The following is a 19,085-nucleotide window of genomic DNA, read 5'->3' as shown; positions in this document are numbered from 1 at the left end:
AAAAATATGACAAGAACAAGCTAGCATGGTTTCCGTAAAGGAAAACTGGTTTCTCTTTAATCTACTAGAATTCTTTAAATGTTTCATAAGATAGACTTTATTTGGACTTTCAAAAAAATAAAAAAAATAAAAAAGTCTAGGCCAAAAATCCTTCACAAGATGTTATTCAAGGAACTATGTATGCATCAAATGAGAGGTAAAAATTCCATCACTGATTAGGAAGTGGGTAAAACAGAAAATGAGTAGGAATAAGTGATCAACTTTCATTATGACCAAGGGTTAATACGGGAGTACCACAAGGATATATTACAGGACCTGTAGTATCTTATTACTGATCCAGGAGAGTGGGTGAATGAATAGTAAGGTGAAAAATATGCAGATGACACAAAATTACTTAGTTTAGTGAAGATTAGAGAAAATTTTGCAGAACTTCAGAATGACCTAACAATTTAGGCATATAAGCAGCAAACTGAAAATGTGATTATGACAACCAAAGTAAAGTGCAACAAAAACCAACAGATTGCACTAATACAAACTTCTGGGTTCTGAATTAACTAGAATTTGTCAGAAGAAATATTTGAGTGTCATATTGGAAACAGCTCTAAGAGAAGAAAGTCAGAAAGATGCTATCACTGGCAGAGACAGGCCCTCCTGGACTAACTGATTTGATATGGTATATCAATTCCTATGATGCTTAAGCCACTACATTCTGGTAAATTGATATTTAATATTAATATTAACACTTTCAAAAAATACATCAGGATACGGTTTTAAATAGTAATCTGATTTATGCCATTTCATTAAGAGAAAGCAGATTCTGTTTATTTCCCTCCACCCAAATCATAAAAAGTGCATTGCTTTCTACGCTAACAATTTTGTGTCAAGGAGTCTCCTAGAACTAATTAAATAAATTTGTTAGGGAACAAACTCTCTAATTACCAGATTTCTTTCATGCATTTTAAGTACAGGTTAAAAAGTGGCATATTCCTCTCTTTTCATGCCTACAATTTTCTGTTTGTTAAATGCTGCAGATAACAGAATTTTTTGTTTTTGTTTTCCTAACCTTAATTCAGTTTGCCATCTCCAGCAAAAATCAATGTGCTTGATAGCAGTTAACATACATTCTATGGGAAGTCACACACTTGTGCTTATCACGATATCTTGCTGACTGTTAAAGAAGAGCATGCTTCTTTTTCAGCAGATTTAGATTCCCCTTAAACTGTTTTTGCATGAGTATATGATGCACGATTTCCCATCGCCTTTTCAAAACTGCCATAAACAGCATGTTCAGGAGGCATCAAGGTCACGTTATATGGACTAAATTAATTCTTTGGATTTTTAAATGGATCTTGAGTTTGATTTCAGAAGAATCACTGCTAAACCTAAGGTCTAGAGACATATGGAGATCACTGGAGAACGAACATTAAAGACCAAATCATTAATTTCTGTCATACACAATTTTTTCCACACACAAGTAGTTTCTTTTTTTGTGAATAATTTTAAGTTATACTATAAAGGATTTGTGCTTCAGACAATTTAAAATGATCTGCCATACTCAATTCCAGAACAGGCTGTTTTTCAGTGGCAGAATCTACAATTCGTTCATAGAATCATAGAAGACTAGGGTTGGAAGGGACCTCAGGAAGTCATCTAGTCCAACCCCCTGCACAAAGCAGGACCAACCCCAACTAAATCATTCCTAACTGAAGTCCTCATTTTCTATTTGAGTCACAATCAATCATTTCCACAGCAACTAGATGTGATGTCAAATGATTTATGATTTCAAATAGAACACAAGAAAAACATGGAGCTAGCATCTGCTTACTCCTGCAGAAATCTTCAGGGCAGGGGTGAAGGAAGAAAAGGAAATGGCTGCAGGTGGCCTGCTTCGCCTATTATATTTCTACTTCTATATAATGTGAAACAAAAATCTATACTTTATACTCTGTCAATACCTTTCATTTACCTTCAGAAGGTTTTGTGTGTTTTGCATAAATCTCATTACTTGAGTAAGTTGAGCCTGCCTCTCCTCTGTTGTAATGCTGACTGACTGCTGAAAGAACAACAATGCAGTTGAATAAGGAGCTCATTCAAATGTGTCGAATTCTCGGTTTACTGAGAAAGTGGTGACATTTTGCTAATCTTTTTAATCACGGTTATACCCCATGACAGCCAAAAAATGCCAAGTAATTATACAGCGAGAGAACCGGACATATGCTGTGACACATGGGGTCCAGTTCATCCCTGGTGTTACTCCACTGGATCTGGTAGTTACTACAGAGATAAATCTGGTCATTGACATTTATTGGTGTCCAGTCACTTAGCATACTTTTGCTATCTTCATAACTAATCACGAAGCCATACAGGATGTGGTTGTCACTTGTCAACCCTTTCCTCAAACTATCTGCTTCTTACATGATTTTAAACAGCAGTTTTTTGCTGTTGCCATAATGTAGTGTTGTATTTTACCACCTTGGCTAATCTCATGAAACAGTGACCTGAAACTAGATTTGTCATCCTCCAGTGCATTTGGGTCACAATGAGCTATTAAATACAATTAGAAATAAGATATAGCTAAAGAGAATATTCAGTTACATTAAATAAAAAATGTCTAAGAGATAGCGTGCCATATACCAGTTCCAAAGACCTTCACAAAGCAATTGCTTTATAAAAAATAATTCTCTTTCAGGATAGCCAACACAAACCAGTCTTTTGGAGAGTCTTTTTTAGGCTTTTTCCATCTAGCAGACAAAGGTTTATGTAAGATTTAATGGCTGGAAGTTGAAGCTTCACAAACCGAGACCAGAAATAAGATGTACATTTTTAACAGTGAGGGTAGCTAACCACAAACAATTTACAAATTCTCCATCACTGACAACTTTTAAATCAAGACTGGATTTGTTTTCAAAAAATGTGTTTTAGAACTTCTTGAATTACTTCCTATTTGAACTATGGCCTGTGTTATACATGAGGTTAGAACAGATCATAATTGTCCCTTCTGGTCTTGAAATCTATGAATCTCCACAGCAACAGCTGCCATCATCAACCAGACCAGCCGCTACAGAATAGGGTTCATCTGTCCTGCAGACTCATTTTTCCTTGCAGACTCCCATGAGAACTTGACGAGGACCTTGATTCCTACCTCCCATCAAGCACTGCCTTTTTCTTCTATGATACCACGCAGCACCATGGTTTCAAGCACGAAGGGTACATCAATACAACAACTAGGAGGGTGCTTTCCAGCATGGACAGACACACTCAAGCTAGTGTGCTAAAAATAGCAGGGCGGCCACAGCAGCGGCAGCTAACCACCTGAGTACATACCTATGACATCAGGTGAGTTTGTACCCAGATAGCTTGCCTGAGCTGCCACTTGTACCACAGTGGCCACAATGCTGTATTCAGAATACTAGCTGGAGCAGAGCTAGCACGTCAGTCTGCCTACGCTGGGAAATACCCTCCCAGCTGCAGTGTAGACAAACCTTAACTGACAAGAGTTAGGAAGCAATCTCCCCCATTGGTAGTTTATTTCACAACTGAGCAATGCACCTTCTTCTGAAATATCTAGTACTGGCTACTATGCAAGACCCCCACTCTGTTCTACTATGGCAATTCCTACATTTTTGTATTTGTTCTGTGGCTACAGAGAAGAATTTAGTATCCAGGGATGTTGGTCTTGGACCTTTCCAAAGCATTAATTCCCTACTAATACACTAATCAAAGATGTTGAAATGTTTTAGCTATAGAACAAGTATTAAAAAAACCCAAAACAAAAAAAAAACCAAAAACAAAAAACAGCTCACAAGAGCCCACTGGCTCCTATCAACTTGGTGCATTTACTGCTTGTGTATATGTATCATGCAACAAAATTACTGAATAAAACATTGAAAAGCATATTAAGATGTGTAAAACTGATGCACAATCTTTTGGTTTTGGGAGCACAACTGTTAGCTCAAATGGTTGATGCAAGTTCCCCCACCCTCCTTCCACAAGTGTCCACCATTACACATATCTGGATTTGATATACCTCTGCTGACCATTTGTTTTTTAGATACCGCTCTGCTGGAGTATCAGTAGTAGCCAGCAACATTTTACCATCATAGGTACAATATCTACACAATCAAGGGAACAGAACGGAAGGCCAGCGCTGGCATTCCACAGTTATGTAGAAATACCAAACTTGTCAGCTAAGTATGTACTAGATGCCGTGGAAATCCAGAACCTCTGGATGAAAAATGTCTGTTCTAGAGACTCTAAAGGGATATTGTAATGAATATTGTTGGAAATATGTTGCAACAGAAGGGTTTTTATGCTGAAATTAGACTTCCATTAAGTAAGTTTCATAAAAACAACTCAGAGGTCTCATTGTGATACACACTGGATTTTTAGGACAGTATTAATATTTGGATAAAGAGAGAGATCATGAAAATAAATTTCAGACATACCAAGTAAGGAGACCTTAATGTCCATATGGCTCATATAAATTTAATTTATACCAGGCTTCATTTTTAGAAGTTTGACAAATCAGGAGAGTAACCCATCCATAAAGGGGGAGGAGGGAAGTCAATATTCAGAAGTAAAGGTCATGTAAAAAGTTCCTTTTCCACTCTTACCTTAAGGTTACTTACTCCTCCCCACAAATACTTCCACTGCATATCAATATTTAAATTGGCTCTATTCAGAAAACAATATTTCTAGTCTGAATTACAAGGGCAAATATCTTTAATTACCATTATTTTTCTCCTTTTTTCTAACTGTTCCTTTTTCTCTCCTTCACTTTACTCAGACATGTCTCTTCCCTAAGCATTACAATTAGTCAATTTTAACTCTGGATTGCATCAAAATTCCAATTTTCAAGTATCAAACATCAAAATATGGTTATTTATCAAGAAATTGTAATTCATATATAATTTTCAGAGACCCATAAGTATTCTCTATTGCATATTAATTCCCATGATCCTTAGTATAAATCAAAGCTGTCAGAGTCAAATAGTAAACCACTATTTTTAATCATTTATGTAAAAAAGGCTGTTTGTGCCAAAATTTGTCATATTTTAACTGTTGAAGAAATATTTCTGGTAAGTTTGTGCACGATCAAGTGGAGTTATGCTGCAATTAAAAATGTGTGCAGTTAAAACAAGCCTGCTTTTTAAAAAAAGCATTTGACGTTTGCCAGTTAACACAATTTACCACCCATTTGGAACTCAATGATGGCATATACCTTTGGCAGGTAGAAAATCTGGATAAAATTAAGAAATATAATTCTAAATACCTACTAATTTTAGATGCAGGAGTTCCACATAAAGAATTAATTATGTTTGCCAATAAGCATTTCTATGGTGCCAGGGTTCAAAGTTTCTCTTAGGCTATTACAAGTAAACTTTTGTGAAATCAAACTCTGAGGGGCGGGGGGAGGGGGGGGGGGAAAACCAGAACTTTTATGAAATCAGGGGGATATGGTAACTTATAAGACTGGGGAACACACAAGATACTTTGGACTAAACACAATTTTGAAGAAGTGGAATTTGCAAGCATCAAGATATGCCTGTACAAGCTTCACTGTACTGAACTCTATAGTTAATGTTGAGCTCCAGCTTCTATTTTAGCTTGACTTATTCTCTCCCCCCCCCCCCCCAATCCAAATTAATTTGGGCTGAAGTTTTCAGTGTTTCATCTCAGCCAAAAAGTGACATGTATTTGGCAAGTTTCAGCAAAATATTTAAATACTCTGAGTTACAAAATCCAGGAGAAACCACCACACAGGAGACTTTCCCACATTTTCTAGGTGACTTTTTGCTTAGGACAATGAAGGATGATATTAAATGTCAAATTTGATTTATTTCATACTCCTCACCTAGGATGGAGAAATAATTCAAGTCTGCTTAAAGTTGGTTTATTATTTTAAAGTGTTATGAACATTTAAAAATGCTTAAGTCTGTACATATACATTATAACCTTTTCCATCCATTTGGAGCAGAAACCTGTAACTGAATCTTCCATATCTCAAATAACAGCCCTAACCAGAAGGCTACTGGTTACTCTGGAAAGGCACAAGATCTCTCAAAATTTCCTCATCAGAATGGAAACTAATGTAAAAGCTTACAAATTCTGTTTTTGTGAAAAAAAAAATTGTGTTCTAGCCAGCCAAATGGATTTGTATATAATACCAGAGCCATAAAATTTTACTGACCCTCCTAGTTAGCCCAAGAACTGTGCCTATGGGCCAGGATGAAAAATATCTATGCAGTCAAGATCCTTGCAATTTAAATGAATAAAATAATTGTGCATCATTTCTGATGTACTGTATTTAATGCTAATTGTCAACAGGATTGCCCACATAAGTAAACCAAGCAGGATTTGGCCCTTACTAAGCAAAAGTGACATTTGTAACAAATCCTACTTACGCTTGTCAATGGTTTATCTTTGCTGTCTGATGGCTAGGTTCCCTAAGCAGAACTTCCTGCTACTTCCAACTCCAGCTTACTGCTATCACGTGTTTATATATAAAGCACACCTCTTACATGCATGCACACAGCTCAACTTTTTGCTCGTCTTTACATACCCAAACTAATGGGGAGGAGAAACTGTTTTTATAAAATGGCCTGTAAATGTTTCAGTGTATCAGGTAATAAGGAGGGTATTAGATATAAGTTACATATGGAATAAAAATTTACTTTGATTGTTTTTAAATTTAATATGTATAGCAGCTTAAACCACATGCTAATTTATAAATTTAAATCTGAAATTCTACTATTTAACATACTAATTTAGAAATGAAAACTACTTATAGAAAAGGAATCTTCTTGAAGCTGGCTTAATTTTGCATGCTTGCTGATGTACATAGAAATAATTGTATAAAGCTATTGCTTAAGGGAAGACAAACTGAATTGGCTTCCACCACTGAATTTTCTGACTTTTCAATTACCTGTGTTTCTCAGCTCAATCTTTATCAGTAATAGGTAGCTGACTGCAGTTACCTGACTCAGAAAGCTACATGCAGTGTATGACCTGCATCAAGTACAGTCCTTTCCTAGATCAGAATGTTTATATGTGACAGAGAGTCAAAGATGAGATTCCTCCTTAAAATAAAAGTGTAATTGATGTAGAGATGCTTTTTAATAGTCTAATATCTGGTATATAACCTAGTTACTGAAACAGACTAACTTATCCTACTGTCACAATGTTTATTATTCACCTATAATGCTTGAATGCAATGCAGACTATTTATGGAGGCAACCCAATTGCTCCCCAGATAAAAATATAACAGCACATAGGTGAAAGACAACAGATGAAACTACTGTCTTCGACAATCTTCTGTCCTGTCTCCAGCAAATAAACAAGCCTTATTTTTGCCAGGCCGGGATCCTGGAGATCAAAAGGATATTGAAGGAGTTAAAAGCCTCTGACAAGAGATGGGTTGATTGCCAATTGCCAGGGGCTGTCCAGGACCTTGTTAGTGAGCTCAGAGGGCCACATGTCTCTGGAACTGGGGAAGGCCCAGACTTGTTTACACTTCTGCTGGACATGTGGCTATCTGAGCTCATTGTCAATTTCCTGGACAGCCCCTGGCAACTGGCAATCTATGTGCATGCTTTCTAAGGCTTAGAAAGAAGCAAGCATGCATACAGAGTGTTTATTGTTTTAAAATGTTTTTGCTGAGGTATTTTTGTTCTAAGTAAATTTTGCTATGAAGGCTGTTTGGGTCACTAGTTACCACTATCACTGCTGCCAAAGGAAACAGATTTTAGGTGCTGAGCATGTGTCAGACCAGCTGGGGTAATCACAACTGATACCTAAGGGACTGCAACCCAGGACCCAGTGGGGGAGTGGAGGACTCACATGATTCTATCCTAACAAAGATGACAGCTAGCAGCCTGAGGATGTGCATTCAAAGAGACTAGGAGGGGTCAGAGGTGTGTTTAGCCTAACTGTGTCAATCAATAATGCTGGAAGCACACAGACTTTAATAATGCCTACACAATAAATGTTTGACATTAATTTTAAAAGTCACATATCATTAGATCATTTCTATCAGTTCAGAAAAGGCTTTGTTTAAAATTATTAAGTTACATTTGAGAAGTGATTCCACATTCCATCATGTTCTCATTTAGTGAAGTGTTGAGACACTGGAGAGCATATTGGAAATCTGAGATAAAAAAATTGGTGAGTAATTTTATGCTAAGAACTATAGTACTAGAGTACACAACACTACAGTCAGCCCACCATTCAAGACATTTGGAGAACAGTACACTAGAGAGACTGCATCTATAGGAGTAACCATTAATTCAACATGGAATGACATCCAACTATAGGAAGTAACTTGAATGTTTTAGAGCTTAAAGTGGATCCAAAACAAAGACAGTTTTCAATAAATGTAATAACAGGCTGGAAAAAAGGTGAACTTGATCAAGCAAGCTTGGGATTTCTTTCATACGAGTATAATTGCTCCAATCAATTCCTTAAGGTGTCAAAATATTAACATTTCACTGCCCTGAAAAAATGAATTTCAGAATGTGATGACAGGCTCTGAACGTTAAAGAAGTGATTGAACAATACCTCCTTAGTCCCATCTATTTATCTTTTCCTGATAAAGGTATCATTTAGGCATGGATTTATCAAAAGAGAGTACTTACTTTTGGGAAGTGAACATGCCAATTATTAAATATACTAATGACTGCCAAAGCTGTGTTAATAATCTGCTGTCACACGAAAAGATTAAAAACAGCACCATATCTGAGGTTATAACAAGAGGAAATTTGACAGGTATCTTCCTCCATTCACTAGTAAGAAGGCCTTTTTCAGTTGGGGGCGAGGGGGAACTGATTAGGTACAACTGTTTGAGAAACTTTGCGCGGGTCAAACAAAAAATGCTTTTACCTGCAGCTGAAAGTATTGTCCATTCATAATTACATCAATTTATTTTCTCATTCTAAGAGTTTTTAAAAAGTTATATTATGTATTTCCCATTTTTAATACTAAATTCAAGACAAAGCTAGTGAGAAAGAGGCCTATTCTTTGTGGGTGCAACTTTACTCAATATGCAAGTTCTTCTGTGCTATTTAAGCCCTTAAGATGGAGCTGAAGTGGGGCAGAGAATCTTACACAAGTCCACTGAATTGAAGATAATTTCATCTTCAATGGACAGTGGATTTATACAAATTAAAAGTGTCAGTATGACTGTCTTAGGCATTACAGTGAAGACAGTAAGGGATGTTACTGGGATATGGCAATGTTTCATTATTTAAAAAACAGATTTTTAAAAGCAAAACACTATCTTCAATTTATGATGCAGCACCACAATTGCTTCAATGGAAAACAGTGGCATTTCATTATATAATTAGCTTGATCTCTTCAGTGATACTGGCCATCAGAAGGTTCTCCAATGTTGACAGGATCTGTATTTCTGATGTAAAAATAACCTGTCTCTCTTTATAGATCATAAAGCAATAAAAATGTAAAACCAATCTCTTTCTTTAGCCATCACATTTTAGGCTTAGTACCATGGGGAGCGGGAGGGAAAGGAGAAGAGAGGAGATTTGACTAAGGCTTTTTCCTAGTAAGTTTCCTGAGTAAGCTGATTTTCATCTGAGTGCATTAATACTGATGGCTAAAGAGGCTTAATTGACTGATGTATTTTATTATTTCTAGCGTGTAGCATTTTTAATTAGTTGCAAATATAACCAGATTTTGCACTGGATTCATGTTTCATAAACCTAAAACCCTACAACCACTTAATACACTGTAATGGTACAGAAAGATGGACAACTTCAGAGAATGGAAAAAATGACTGAGTAAATTTAGTGTGTGAAAAAGGTTGAAAGTTTGCTTAGATGGGTGTCACAAATAACTGCCCATCACAATTTATAACTGCATGTAAAGTGAACGAAACAAGAATATTTACTTAACCATTTTTTATTTTTAACGCTTCATGAACATGGTTACGTTTTCTAAATCACACCTGCATCTGCTGGAATGTCAAGAGGTCCAAATGCACGTACCTTGCGGAACAATGATCTTACATTTATACAATGAGCTTCATCAAGATAGATAAGTTATTTAGAAACTGTAGATTGATGAATGTGTCTACCACTAAAGTAAAACACAGCCTGCACAGCATCCTGGAGAGCCTCACATCACATATGTCTGACCTAACAGCCAGAGCATCATCCCTAATTCCCATATGCGGAATTATGTGACTCAGAGATGGACCACCCTATTAGAGAGTTATGCTTTGGTTACATCTCCTGGCTTCCCACTGTGTGTTGGAAGTGGAAAGGCATGTTCATCAGGGATCAATGAACCTCAGAACTTACTGAGGGTACTCATGGGCAGACAGGCGGTTGCCGGTGGTATAACTGTGTATGTGAACATGGTGGATTTATTCATAGCTGAAGAGGAAGGCAGATTGAACCACATATTACTTTGCTTTGGGCCCCACAATAACCTAGCTCTGGCTCTCAGGGCAACTCTTCAGTAGGGATAAAACATTGCTTGCCCAAAGATAACCAAGGACTTAAGTCAAGTGCTACTGGTAAAATTTTTTAAAGATTCCTCAGTGACTTAAGCACTTAGATACCTAAATCAGTCAGTTGCTTCTGAAAACTTTACCCTGGAATTCGTTAGTAACGCAAATCAAATTTCCTAGAAAAAGGCACAAACATAAAAGCTATCCTGAAAATAAACACTCGACTGTTTACCAGTTTCTATATATTTGTCATTAGTACTCCAGTTCTACTGTTCTGCTCTGATAGGGACAAAAATGTAATTCAGATCATATTTTTCTGCAGGCATGCTTGAATAAAAAAATTAAAACATTTACGATACATGGATAATAGTATCCAAATTAAAGAAGTAAAAGAGCATAAAAATAAGTTGCGGAGAAATTGATTACTGAAAAAAATTTCTCTTTTTTGTTACAATTCCATTAGGTAATTGACTTGAGACAGCAACCCTAACAACAAACAGATCAGGAAAAAGAAGACAAAGATGAAACAGAAAAGGGCATAGCAGCACTGTTCATGAGTATAATGAGATTTTAGAATTGTAAAGCACGTGAACCAACAGGACAGCAGTTTACAAGTTACCAAGGGGAGAAGAGGAAAGGATGAGAAAAGAGTGACAAATGGCTGATTTACCTCTGATGTCATATCCCTTAAGGAGAGGATGACAAAATCCTACCCAACACTTAGTTGCACAGAAAAAGTAGGTGTAGAGAGCAGTACCAATCACAGGTCCTAGGACAGATATAGTTACATAATGCGCTGATCCGCTGATGGTTCTAAGCTTGCAACTTCCCCTTTCCCTCCACACACAACCATTAAAAAAAAAAAAAAAAGCTGCATTTTTAAAACATTTTCAAAATGTATCTGTGATTTTTAGCCAAAAATGGCAGAGAAAGTTGTTCTTTTAATATGTTTACCCTTCAATAAGTTTTTTCTGACAAAGAAATAAAGCAAGCAAATATTGAGTTAAAGTTCTTACACAGAACAGTTTGTGTTGAGTTAAAAATTGTTGTCCACTTTAACTTAGTGTTCATTAAACTGAACAAAAATTACTTTAAAAAAAACTTTACAGGCAGTTCATGATGTATTTCCTCTAAAGCCATTTAAGTATTATTACTATTATTCAGTTAATTAATGTCAGAATTAAATCATTCTCCCCAGGAATTTACTAGAAAAGATATCGTGGAGTCACAGCAAGAGGAAGAGTTGGGCAGAAAACAGCTCAAAGAGTTGGGAGTGAAGGCACAAAGGAGGGGGAGAAAAGAAATTCATGTTTGCTATTCACATACCAGAATAAAAGAAAAAAATACACAAAATACAGTCATGATACTGGTTGGATTTAATGAGTTTAGAAATAAGGAGTGAGAAGCTTATAAAACCAAAATGAGCTCCTGTTGGGGTATACTGCATATTAAGCATATTATTCTCACTGTGACCTAGTCCAAGTTCAGAGCATCCTACTTTAAATGTAAAAAAAAAAAAAAGTTTAAAAGTTAACAGAAAACATTACTATAATTACAAAATTATGTCACATTAACCTTTATGCAGTCAGTTTATGTAGTGAACTATTTGAACTACATCTTACATTTATTTCAATTTCACTCGTAAAAACCCCTCCCCAAAGAGCACACATCCACAATTTTGGGCATCTTCCTCATATTTTAAACACAACATCAAAGGGACATATAAAACAAAAGTTGAGCAAAACAGCAGCACTTCTTCCTTCCATGAAACATACATCAGTCAAACAAACTAATACAACTTCAAACTCCTACCACATAAATTACACTTCCAACAACTTCCACCTTCTGTCAATTCTACTCAGATCGGCTTTACAATATGCCCAGAGAGTTATTTCTGGCCTTGGAGCAATGGAGTATTCCAGGGGGAAGGGATCCATATGGAGAATGCTCTACCAGCAGCCCTTTCCCCTTTTTATAATAATGAGGATCAAGATGCAAGGCCTCTGTTGAACATATGAATGGCCATACTGGGTCAAAGCAATGGTCCATCTAGCCAAGTATCCAGCCTTCTCACAAAGGCCAATGCTAGATGAGTCAAAGGGAATGAACAGAACCATCAGGAGTCCAAAGTTTAGGGAGACTCAGAGCATGGGGCTGCATCCCTGAACATCTTCGCTAATAGCCATTCATGAACCTATCCCCCATGTACTTATCTCATTCTTTTTTGAATCCAGTTATAGTTTTGGCCTTCAGAACATCCCCTAGCAATGAATTCCACAGGTTGACGGTGCATTTGTTTGTTTTAAACCTGCTGCCTATTAATTTCATCAGGTGACCCCTGGTGCTTGTGTTATGTGAACAGGTAAATAATTTCACTTTCTCCACATCATATCATATCCCCCTTCAGCCATCTCTTTTCCAAGAAAAATACTCCCAGTCTTTTTAATCTCTCCTCATATGCATTGCAACTGTGGTAATACAGCAAAGAGAGAGGCAGTTTCTCAGGTAGGTCCAAAATAATTCTGTGTTCTATAGCTCAAAAATAAAAACTTGAATTCCACCTGAAAACCAAGCAGCAGCCAGTGCAAACCAGAGCATCATTAGCATATGCTGCAACCAAGAGGAACTATTTAAGCAAGCAAGCTGCCACAATTGGACCATTTCAAATTTTTTAGAAAGATTTCAGATGTTGCTCTGGAACTTACTGCAATAATCCAGTCTCAATGTGTCAAAGGCACAGATCACAGAAGCAAGGTCTATGTCAAAAAGAAATAGACTACTGGCAAAAGTGCAGTTGGCATAAGTGTTTCAAGACACTGCTGCAGTGTGATCATCCAAAAGTAGATAGGGATCCAACACTGTCCGCAAGTTAAACGCTCAAGTAACAAATGAAAGGCACACATCATCCATCAACGGATGAATTAACATCTACCCCATTTTGGGTTCTGAACAAATAATGTTTTCAGAGTTATTCTAAAAAAAAAATCTACCTGAATACAAATATCTGTTATATTTTGGATTGTAAACAATGCAGTAGAATTTGAAATAGGTTAGGTCTTGAAATCCAGAAAAACTAGGAAATGGACTAAACGTAAGTGAAACTGACTAGTTTGTTTTTGTTATTTACTTCCCAGTTTGGATAACCAGTGAAAGGTAGTTAAAATTATATTTCATTATTGCAAATTATGACTAGTCACACAGATTAACCTTTTTAACATTATGTTCCTTTAAAAATAGGATTAAAAGCCACAAAAACAAGAAGTTGACGGGTAAGGCTAAAACTTCAGGCTGAGTCTAACACATTCTTGTGACTATTGCTCAGTCTACATCTTAGAGCTGTAATTTATGTGATGTTAAATATAGGTACTGTGACTAGAGAGAAACAACACAATCAATTCACGATGGAGCGACTGTCAGATTTGACTCTGGATGCACTGTTTTGGCGGAGGGGAGTAGCAATACAGTAAGAATTGGACATTTAATTTAGAAGCAACTGAACAGGGTTCTTTGAAAATCCGTAGAATAACTCTCTCAGTGAGACTATATATACCAAATTATATCCCCAAACAACTACAGATTCCCCAGAAAACAAGTTAAGGAAGGAAACACAGTCTCACGTCAGCTCACATATTAAGAAAGGAGGGTTGGGGAAATTCCCCCCTCCCTCTCATTTCCCTTCTACGTTGACAAGGCTGGGCAGACGCCCCTTTGGACAAACCTTTGTCGAGCCATGACTGGAGACATCGGCCTGTGATTTAACTTTCAGAAGCAGCCAAGTCAAGTCACCTTCCCCCAGCTCTCCAAAAATAAGGTCATTTAGGACCGAGGAGCAGGGAGGTTCAGTTGGGCGACGGCGACCTACGTGCCAAGTCACTCGGCCGGGGCAAGCGGATCAAGGTTAAGCCATTTCGCCGAGGCCTCCAAGCCTCCAACCCCGCGGAAGTCGTGAATGAACCACCCCCGACCCGGAGACAAGCCGGGCTCCCGCGGCAGCGCCCCGGCGGGGAGACACGGCCACACAACAACAGAATAACTAAACTGACCCAGGCCGGCTCCTCAGTGGCAGCGCCCCCGGCCCCCCACCTCCAGGACAGGGAAGCTCCGGACCAGTCTCACCGGGCAGAGCCTGGCGGCCCCGCAGCCAGGAAGCGGCCGCGGCGCGCTCCCCCCGCGCAGAGCCGCCTAGGAGGAGAGAGGCGGGCCGGACACTCACCACTTGGTAGCGGCTGGCGGGCTGGTGGTGATCCATCCCGGCCGCCTGCGGACAGACAGGCGCGGCCAAACCCCGGCTCCTCCGCGCTCGCTCTCCCCTCACGGCCGGCTGCCGCCCCGGGTCCCTGGCTGGCGCTGGCGCAGCGGCCGGGCCCTTCCTTCCTCCTCCGCCGCCCGCGGCCCCGCCCCGTCCGGATGCGGCTGCCTACGAGAACCCGAGACCGGCCAGTGCCAGCCGGCGGCTTCGCTTCGTCACCACCCTGCCCCGCCCCGCCCCCTGCCTCAGACCCGCCCACCTTCCGGCCTGGGCGGGGCGCCGCAGCGGCCTCCCTGCGGAGGAGAGGGAAGGGAAGGGAAGGGAGGGGCACGAAGGCGCCGCCGCCGCCCCCACTCCTACTCCTAGTGACTGACGCACATAATACAGGAGGCTGCACGTCGCAGTTCAGCCCCTGCGCAACACTCACCTCGCCTGCCTCGTGCCCCTCCCCTCCGTCACACACACGCCCACGCCCTGTACTCTTCCAGCGGCCTCTCACACACTTGCCTCTGTACCCCACCTACCTCACGCCCGTGTGCCCCACACACATACACAGTCCCCTGGCCTCACATACACACCCATTCACCCTTGCTTCTCAGGGCCTATGCCCTGACCTTGTCCCCCACATACCCCTTGTATCCCTGCCTGCCCTTCTCTTACACCCCGGGGTGATCAGGTGTCCTGATTTTACTAGGAACAGTCCTGATATTTAGGACTTTTTCTCATATAGGCACTTATTACCCCCCCCCCCCCCGACCCCTTGTCTGGATTTTTCACACTTGTTATTTTGTCTCCTTATTGTTACGACCCACCCCCCCTTACAACCTGAACCATGGGACAGCTGTGTACTCTCTGGCTCAGGGTACCTCTCACCCTGCCCTGCTGATGAACGGGAAACCCTTTCTGGCTTTGCTGTCACACAGCCATTAGTACCATGTGAATGGGCACACACAAAGTTACATGTAGGCTCTTACCTCTCAGCAGCAAATCCCCCCAGACTTGCACCCCAGAAATGTACAGTTTTACACTGCTTATGATATTGAAAGGCTGGTGGACATGCCTCAGCCTTTGTAATCTGAACAGATTCCCCAAACACTTTAGAAAACCTCACTGGTAAAGATAAAACATTAAAATAAGTGTATCAACTACAGAAAGATAGGTAAGTGATTATAAGTGTTAGGCATAGAGGTCACAGTTGGTTACTTAAGAAATTAAAGATAAAATCAGTCTAAATCCTAAACTAGTAGAGTAAGCAAGATTTGAATCAAGCAGTTTTTCTCACCCAACCACTGGATGTTATATGCAGAATTCAGTTCACAGTTCATACTTACTAGAAAGCCTACTTAAGACCATCCCTTCTCTCCAGTCCAAGGAGGCTTCCCTTTGTTTCCCAAACGATCTTGCTTCTAGGTGTTGAGATGATGAAGGATAGAGGAGAAATGATGATGTTCTTGCCCCTTATTTTATATTCTCTTCCAGATGCTAGAAATATCCTTGCTGGGTCACATGGGTTAGACAGCCTCCATTGTGTTCCTGCTCTCTCAGGAGTCTTCAGGAGGGGCCCACTGGGAGAGTAGATTCTCCTTAATGGACCATCAGTACATTGCTAGCTCTATGTAATCCTGATGTAAATCTGCCTTGGGGGTGTTATTTGCTCCTTTGTTGCCACTGAAAGGCTACCTGTGGGTGTCTCCCAGACTCATAACATATTTCAGTAACAAACAGATGGCCAAAATTCAGAACTTCACCTACAATGGTAATACACATAATTCAACGGGACAGCAATGTTCAACAGATCATGATTTCTCAATTGATACCTCACAAGGCATACTTTGTACAAAACATATCATAATCATATAACAGTTGTGAATATGTGGGTACAGGGTGTCATTTTGAGGTACAGTGTGTCACTCTCCCAGCCCCTCTCGCACACACCCATTCCTCTCCCGGCCTTTCACACACACACACACCCCTGTGCCCCTACCAGCCCCTTTCACACACATCCCTGTACCCCTCTCAGCCCCTTACACACACACTGTTGGCCCCCAAGCCACCTCCCGATACACACCTGTTCACGCATATGCACCGCTCTGTGCCCCTAACCAAAGCCAGTCCCCTACACACAGACACATACATCAGTGCCCCTCACAGCACTTTACACACACACACACTTACACACACATCAGTGCCCCAGCCCTTTACACACAACATACCTGTGACCCTCAGACAGACCAGCTCCCTACAGATGTATCTGTGCCCCTCAACCCAGCTCCCCCCACACACACACATCTATACCTCTCACATAGATCAGCACCAGACATACACACACACCTGTGCTCTTCACAGCCCAGCCCCCCATCACATACACACTTGCCTTGTAGTTTCTAAGCCTTTGGTTTATACCGGGATTGATTCATATTTTTCCCTGCAATCATGAGGGCTAGAAACATATTATTTTAAAAAAATGAAATCTGAGATTTCACTTATTCATGATACTCCAGGTACTGGGGCTTTAAGAAAAACACCAATTATCATGAGAGTCATGATAAAAATTGCAAGATTGCAAGCACATGTGGTGTACTGGCAGTCATGGGAGTTGGCATGCTGAGACTTATCCTATGGCCCAACCATCTCCAGTCCCTTTCAGTACAGTCACACACATCTGGCACCTCCTTCTTAACTAGGGTTCCAGCTTCATCAGGCTTTCCACGGCTTATCCCTTTTTTTGAGGGAATGGCCTTTGAAATCTGTAAGGGTATTCAGGACACACTGCCAGCTGTTTAGTTTTATGGGCTCAGGATCAGTCTGGATATCCTAGTATTTTTGTTCCTCAGTGGTGGCAACCCTAACAGAATTTGCATTCCCTGACACCCCTGTTTGGCTTCAGTACAGTTTTGCCAGGTTACCTCCACCAGCTAAGCACTTGATACTGAACAGAGTGAGGGGGAGTTGGAGTTCGCTGGAAAGTGTTTCACATCCTAGCTCTCATGTAGATGGACTCCTGGGCCTTGTGTAGTCATTCACACCTGTACAACACCACCCTAACAGAATTGTCCATTCACACATAGCACAACATTTGCACACCTTTTCCCACATGGGTAAATGATTACACAAAGTGTAGGCAATGGAAAATTAGGCCTTGGACAGATCTTGGCAAATATGATTAATTTTTATGGTGTAGGCCCAGCTGTATAAATTCACTGTTTTTAATTACAGCCATTTGCTGACCTTAATCATGAAACTTAAATTACTGAAAGCCAAATTTTTAGCTACCAAGATTGGAAAGATAGATATCGAGACATTAATAGAAAAAAGTGGGGACTTCCCTTTGAATTTTAGTATTATGCACTGGGCTGAGGACTCCAGAGGGATAGAGTTTAAGAATAATAGGGACGGTCCCTCATTAATACTTAGTGCATAAGTTAATATTTTAAGTGGGAGATTTTAAAAGACACATGACAGGTGCTCAGTTCCCACTGACTTTTAATCAGTGACATAACTGCCCTTCATGCCTTTAAAAATCTCACCATAAAGCAGTGGTTTTCAACTTCTTCCATACTATGACAACTGCATGTTTGAAGATATTTTGAGACCATTTTCCCATCCAGCCATGATGAAAAGAAAGGGTGATTGTGATTCCCAGGCTGAGAACCTGTGCCTAAATAAATTCCTTTTACTTTGTCACATCAAGTCATTACTACCTATTCTATTGTTTGTGGTAGTTGTTATATTCCTCATTCAGGAATTTTGTCATCCATCAGGAGCCTTAACAGAACAAAAATGAAGTTGGGACTGGAATATAGTTTAGAAATTAGCTAATGAACTTATTTTCCTGTCAGGATTTTCTGCTCCTTCCTCTTCAATTCCATGTGTAATGAGGGTTTCTGTGTTTAACTACTCTAGCCTAAGAGAAAGGTTTATTACTGATTTTATAAATAGCATATATAGAATACCATATGTATTTTTACTGAATGACTGTCAAATCACTGAACTACAATACCAAATGTCACAGGGAAGGGATAGTCAGTTTAGGTTTAAGGTTCAATATCTCTTGCCTCTGTGCTATCAGAAGCAAGCTTCATGGAAAGAGGAGTTTTACCAGCTTTCCAGTGGGATATGTAACATTGTTGGAATTAATATCTGAAATTATTAATAGGGGAAATCACCAAACACCAATTTAACCATACATTTCTTTATTCAATTAAAAGGTAATATGGTACTTTATGCAGTTGCTCTAAACATTCTTAAAAAGCCTAACTAGTAAGCAATTTACTACATCCAAATAGTAATAAAACATTTATAAGCATTTGATCAAGATACTTACAAATGGCTAAACCCAGGGACTTAGACCCACACTGGTTAGCTCCAATG

The 19,085-nt window shown here is 39.6% G+C and overlaps 1 protein-coding gene across 5 annotated transcripts in view; it reads right to left on the bottom strand.

Moving 5' to 3' along the window:
- The window catches only part of NDFIP2 (Nedd4 family interacting protein 2), a 66,961-nt gene extending 52,082 nt beyond the window's left edge, over positions 1 to 14,879 (bottom strand). Inside the window, exon 1 of one of the 5 annotated variants that reach the window (XM_067563289.1) lies at positions 14,679 to 14,879. In XM_067563289.1, coding sequence (XP_067419390.1) covers positions 14,679 to 14,714 — 36 coding nt within the window. In that variant the 5' untranslated portion in view covers positions 14,715 to 14,879. The remainder of the gene's footprint in view (positions 1 to 14,678) is intronic. The other 4 variants (XM_067563286.1, XM_067563285.1, XM_067563288.1 and 1 more) reach the window with 4 other exon arrangements.
- Positions 14,880 to 19,085: the final 4,206 nt, after the last annotated feature.

Source organism: Emydura macquarii, unplaced genomic scaffold (genome assembly GCF_026122565.2).
Source record: "Emydura macquarii macquarii isolate MOO-44397 ecotype Brisbane River unplaced genomic scaffold, CSIRO-AGI_Emac_v2 contig_2473, whole genome shotgun sequence".
Taxonomy (NCBI): domain Eukaryota; kingdom Metazoa; phylum Chordata; order Testudines; family Chelidae; genus Emydura; species Emydura macquarii.
Note: the sequence above shows the minus strand (reverse complement) of the source record. Positions and strands in the feature narration are given on the sequence as shown.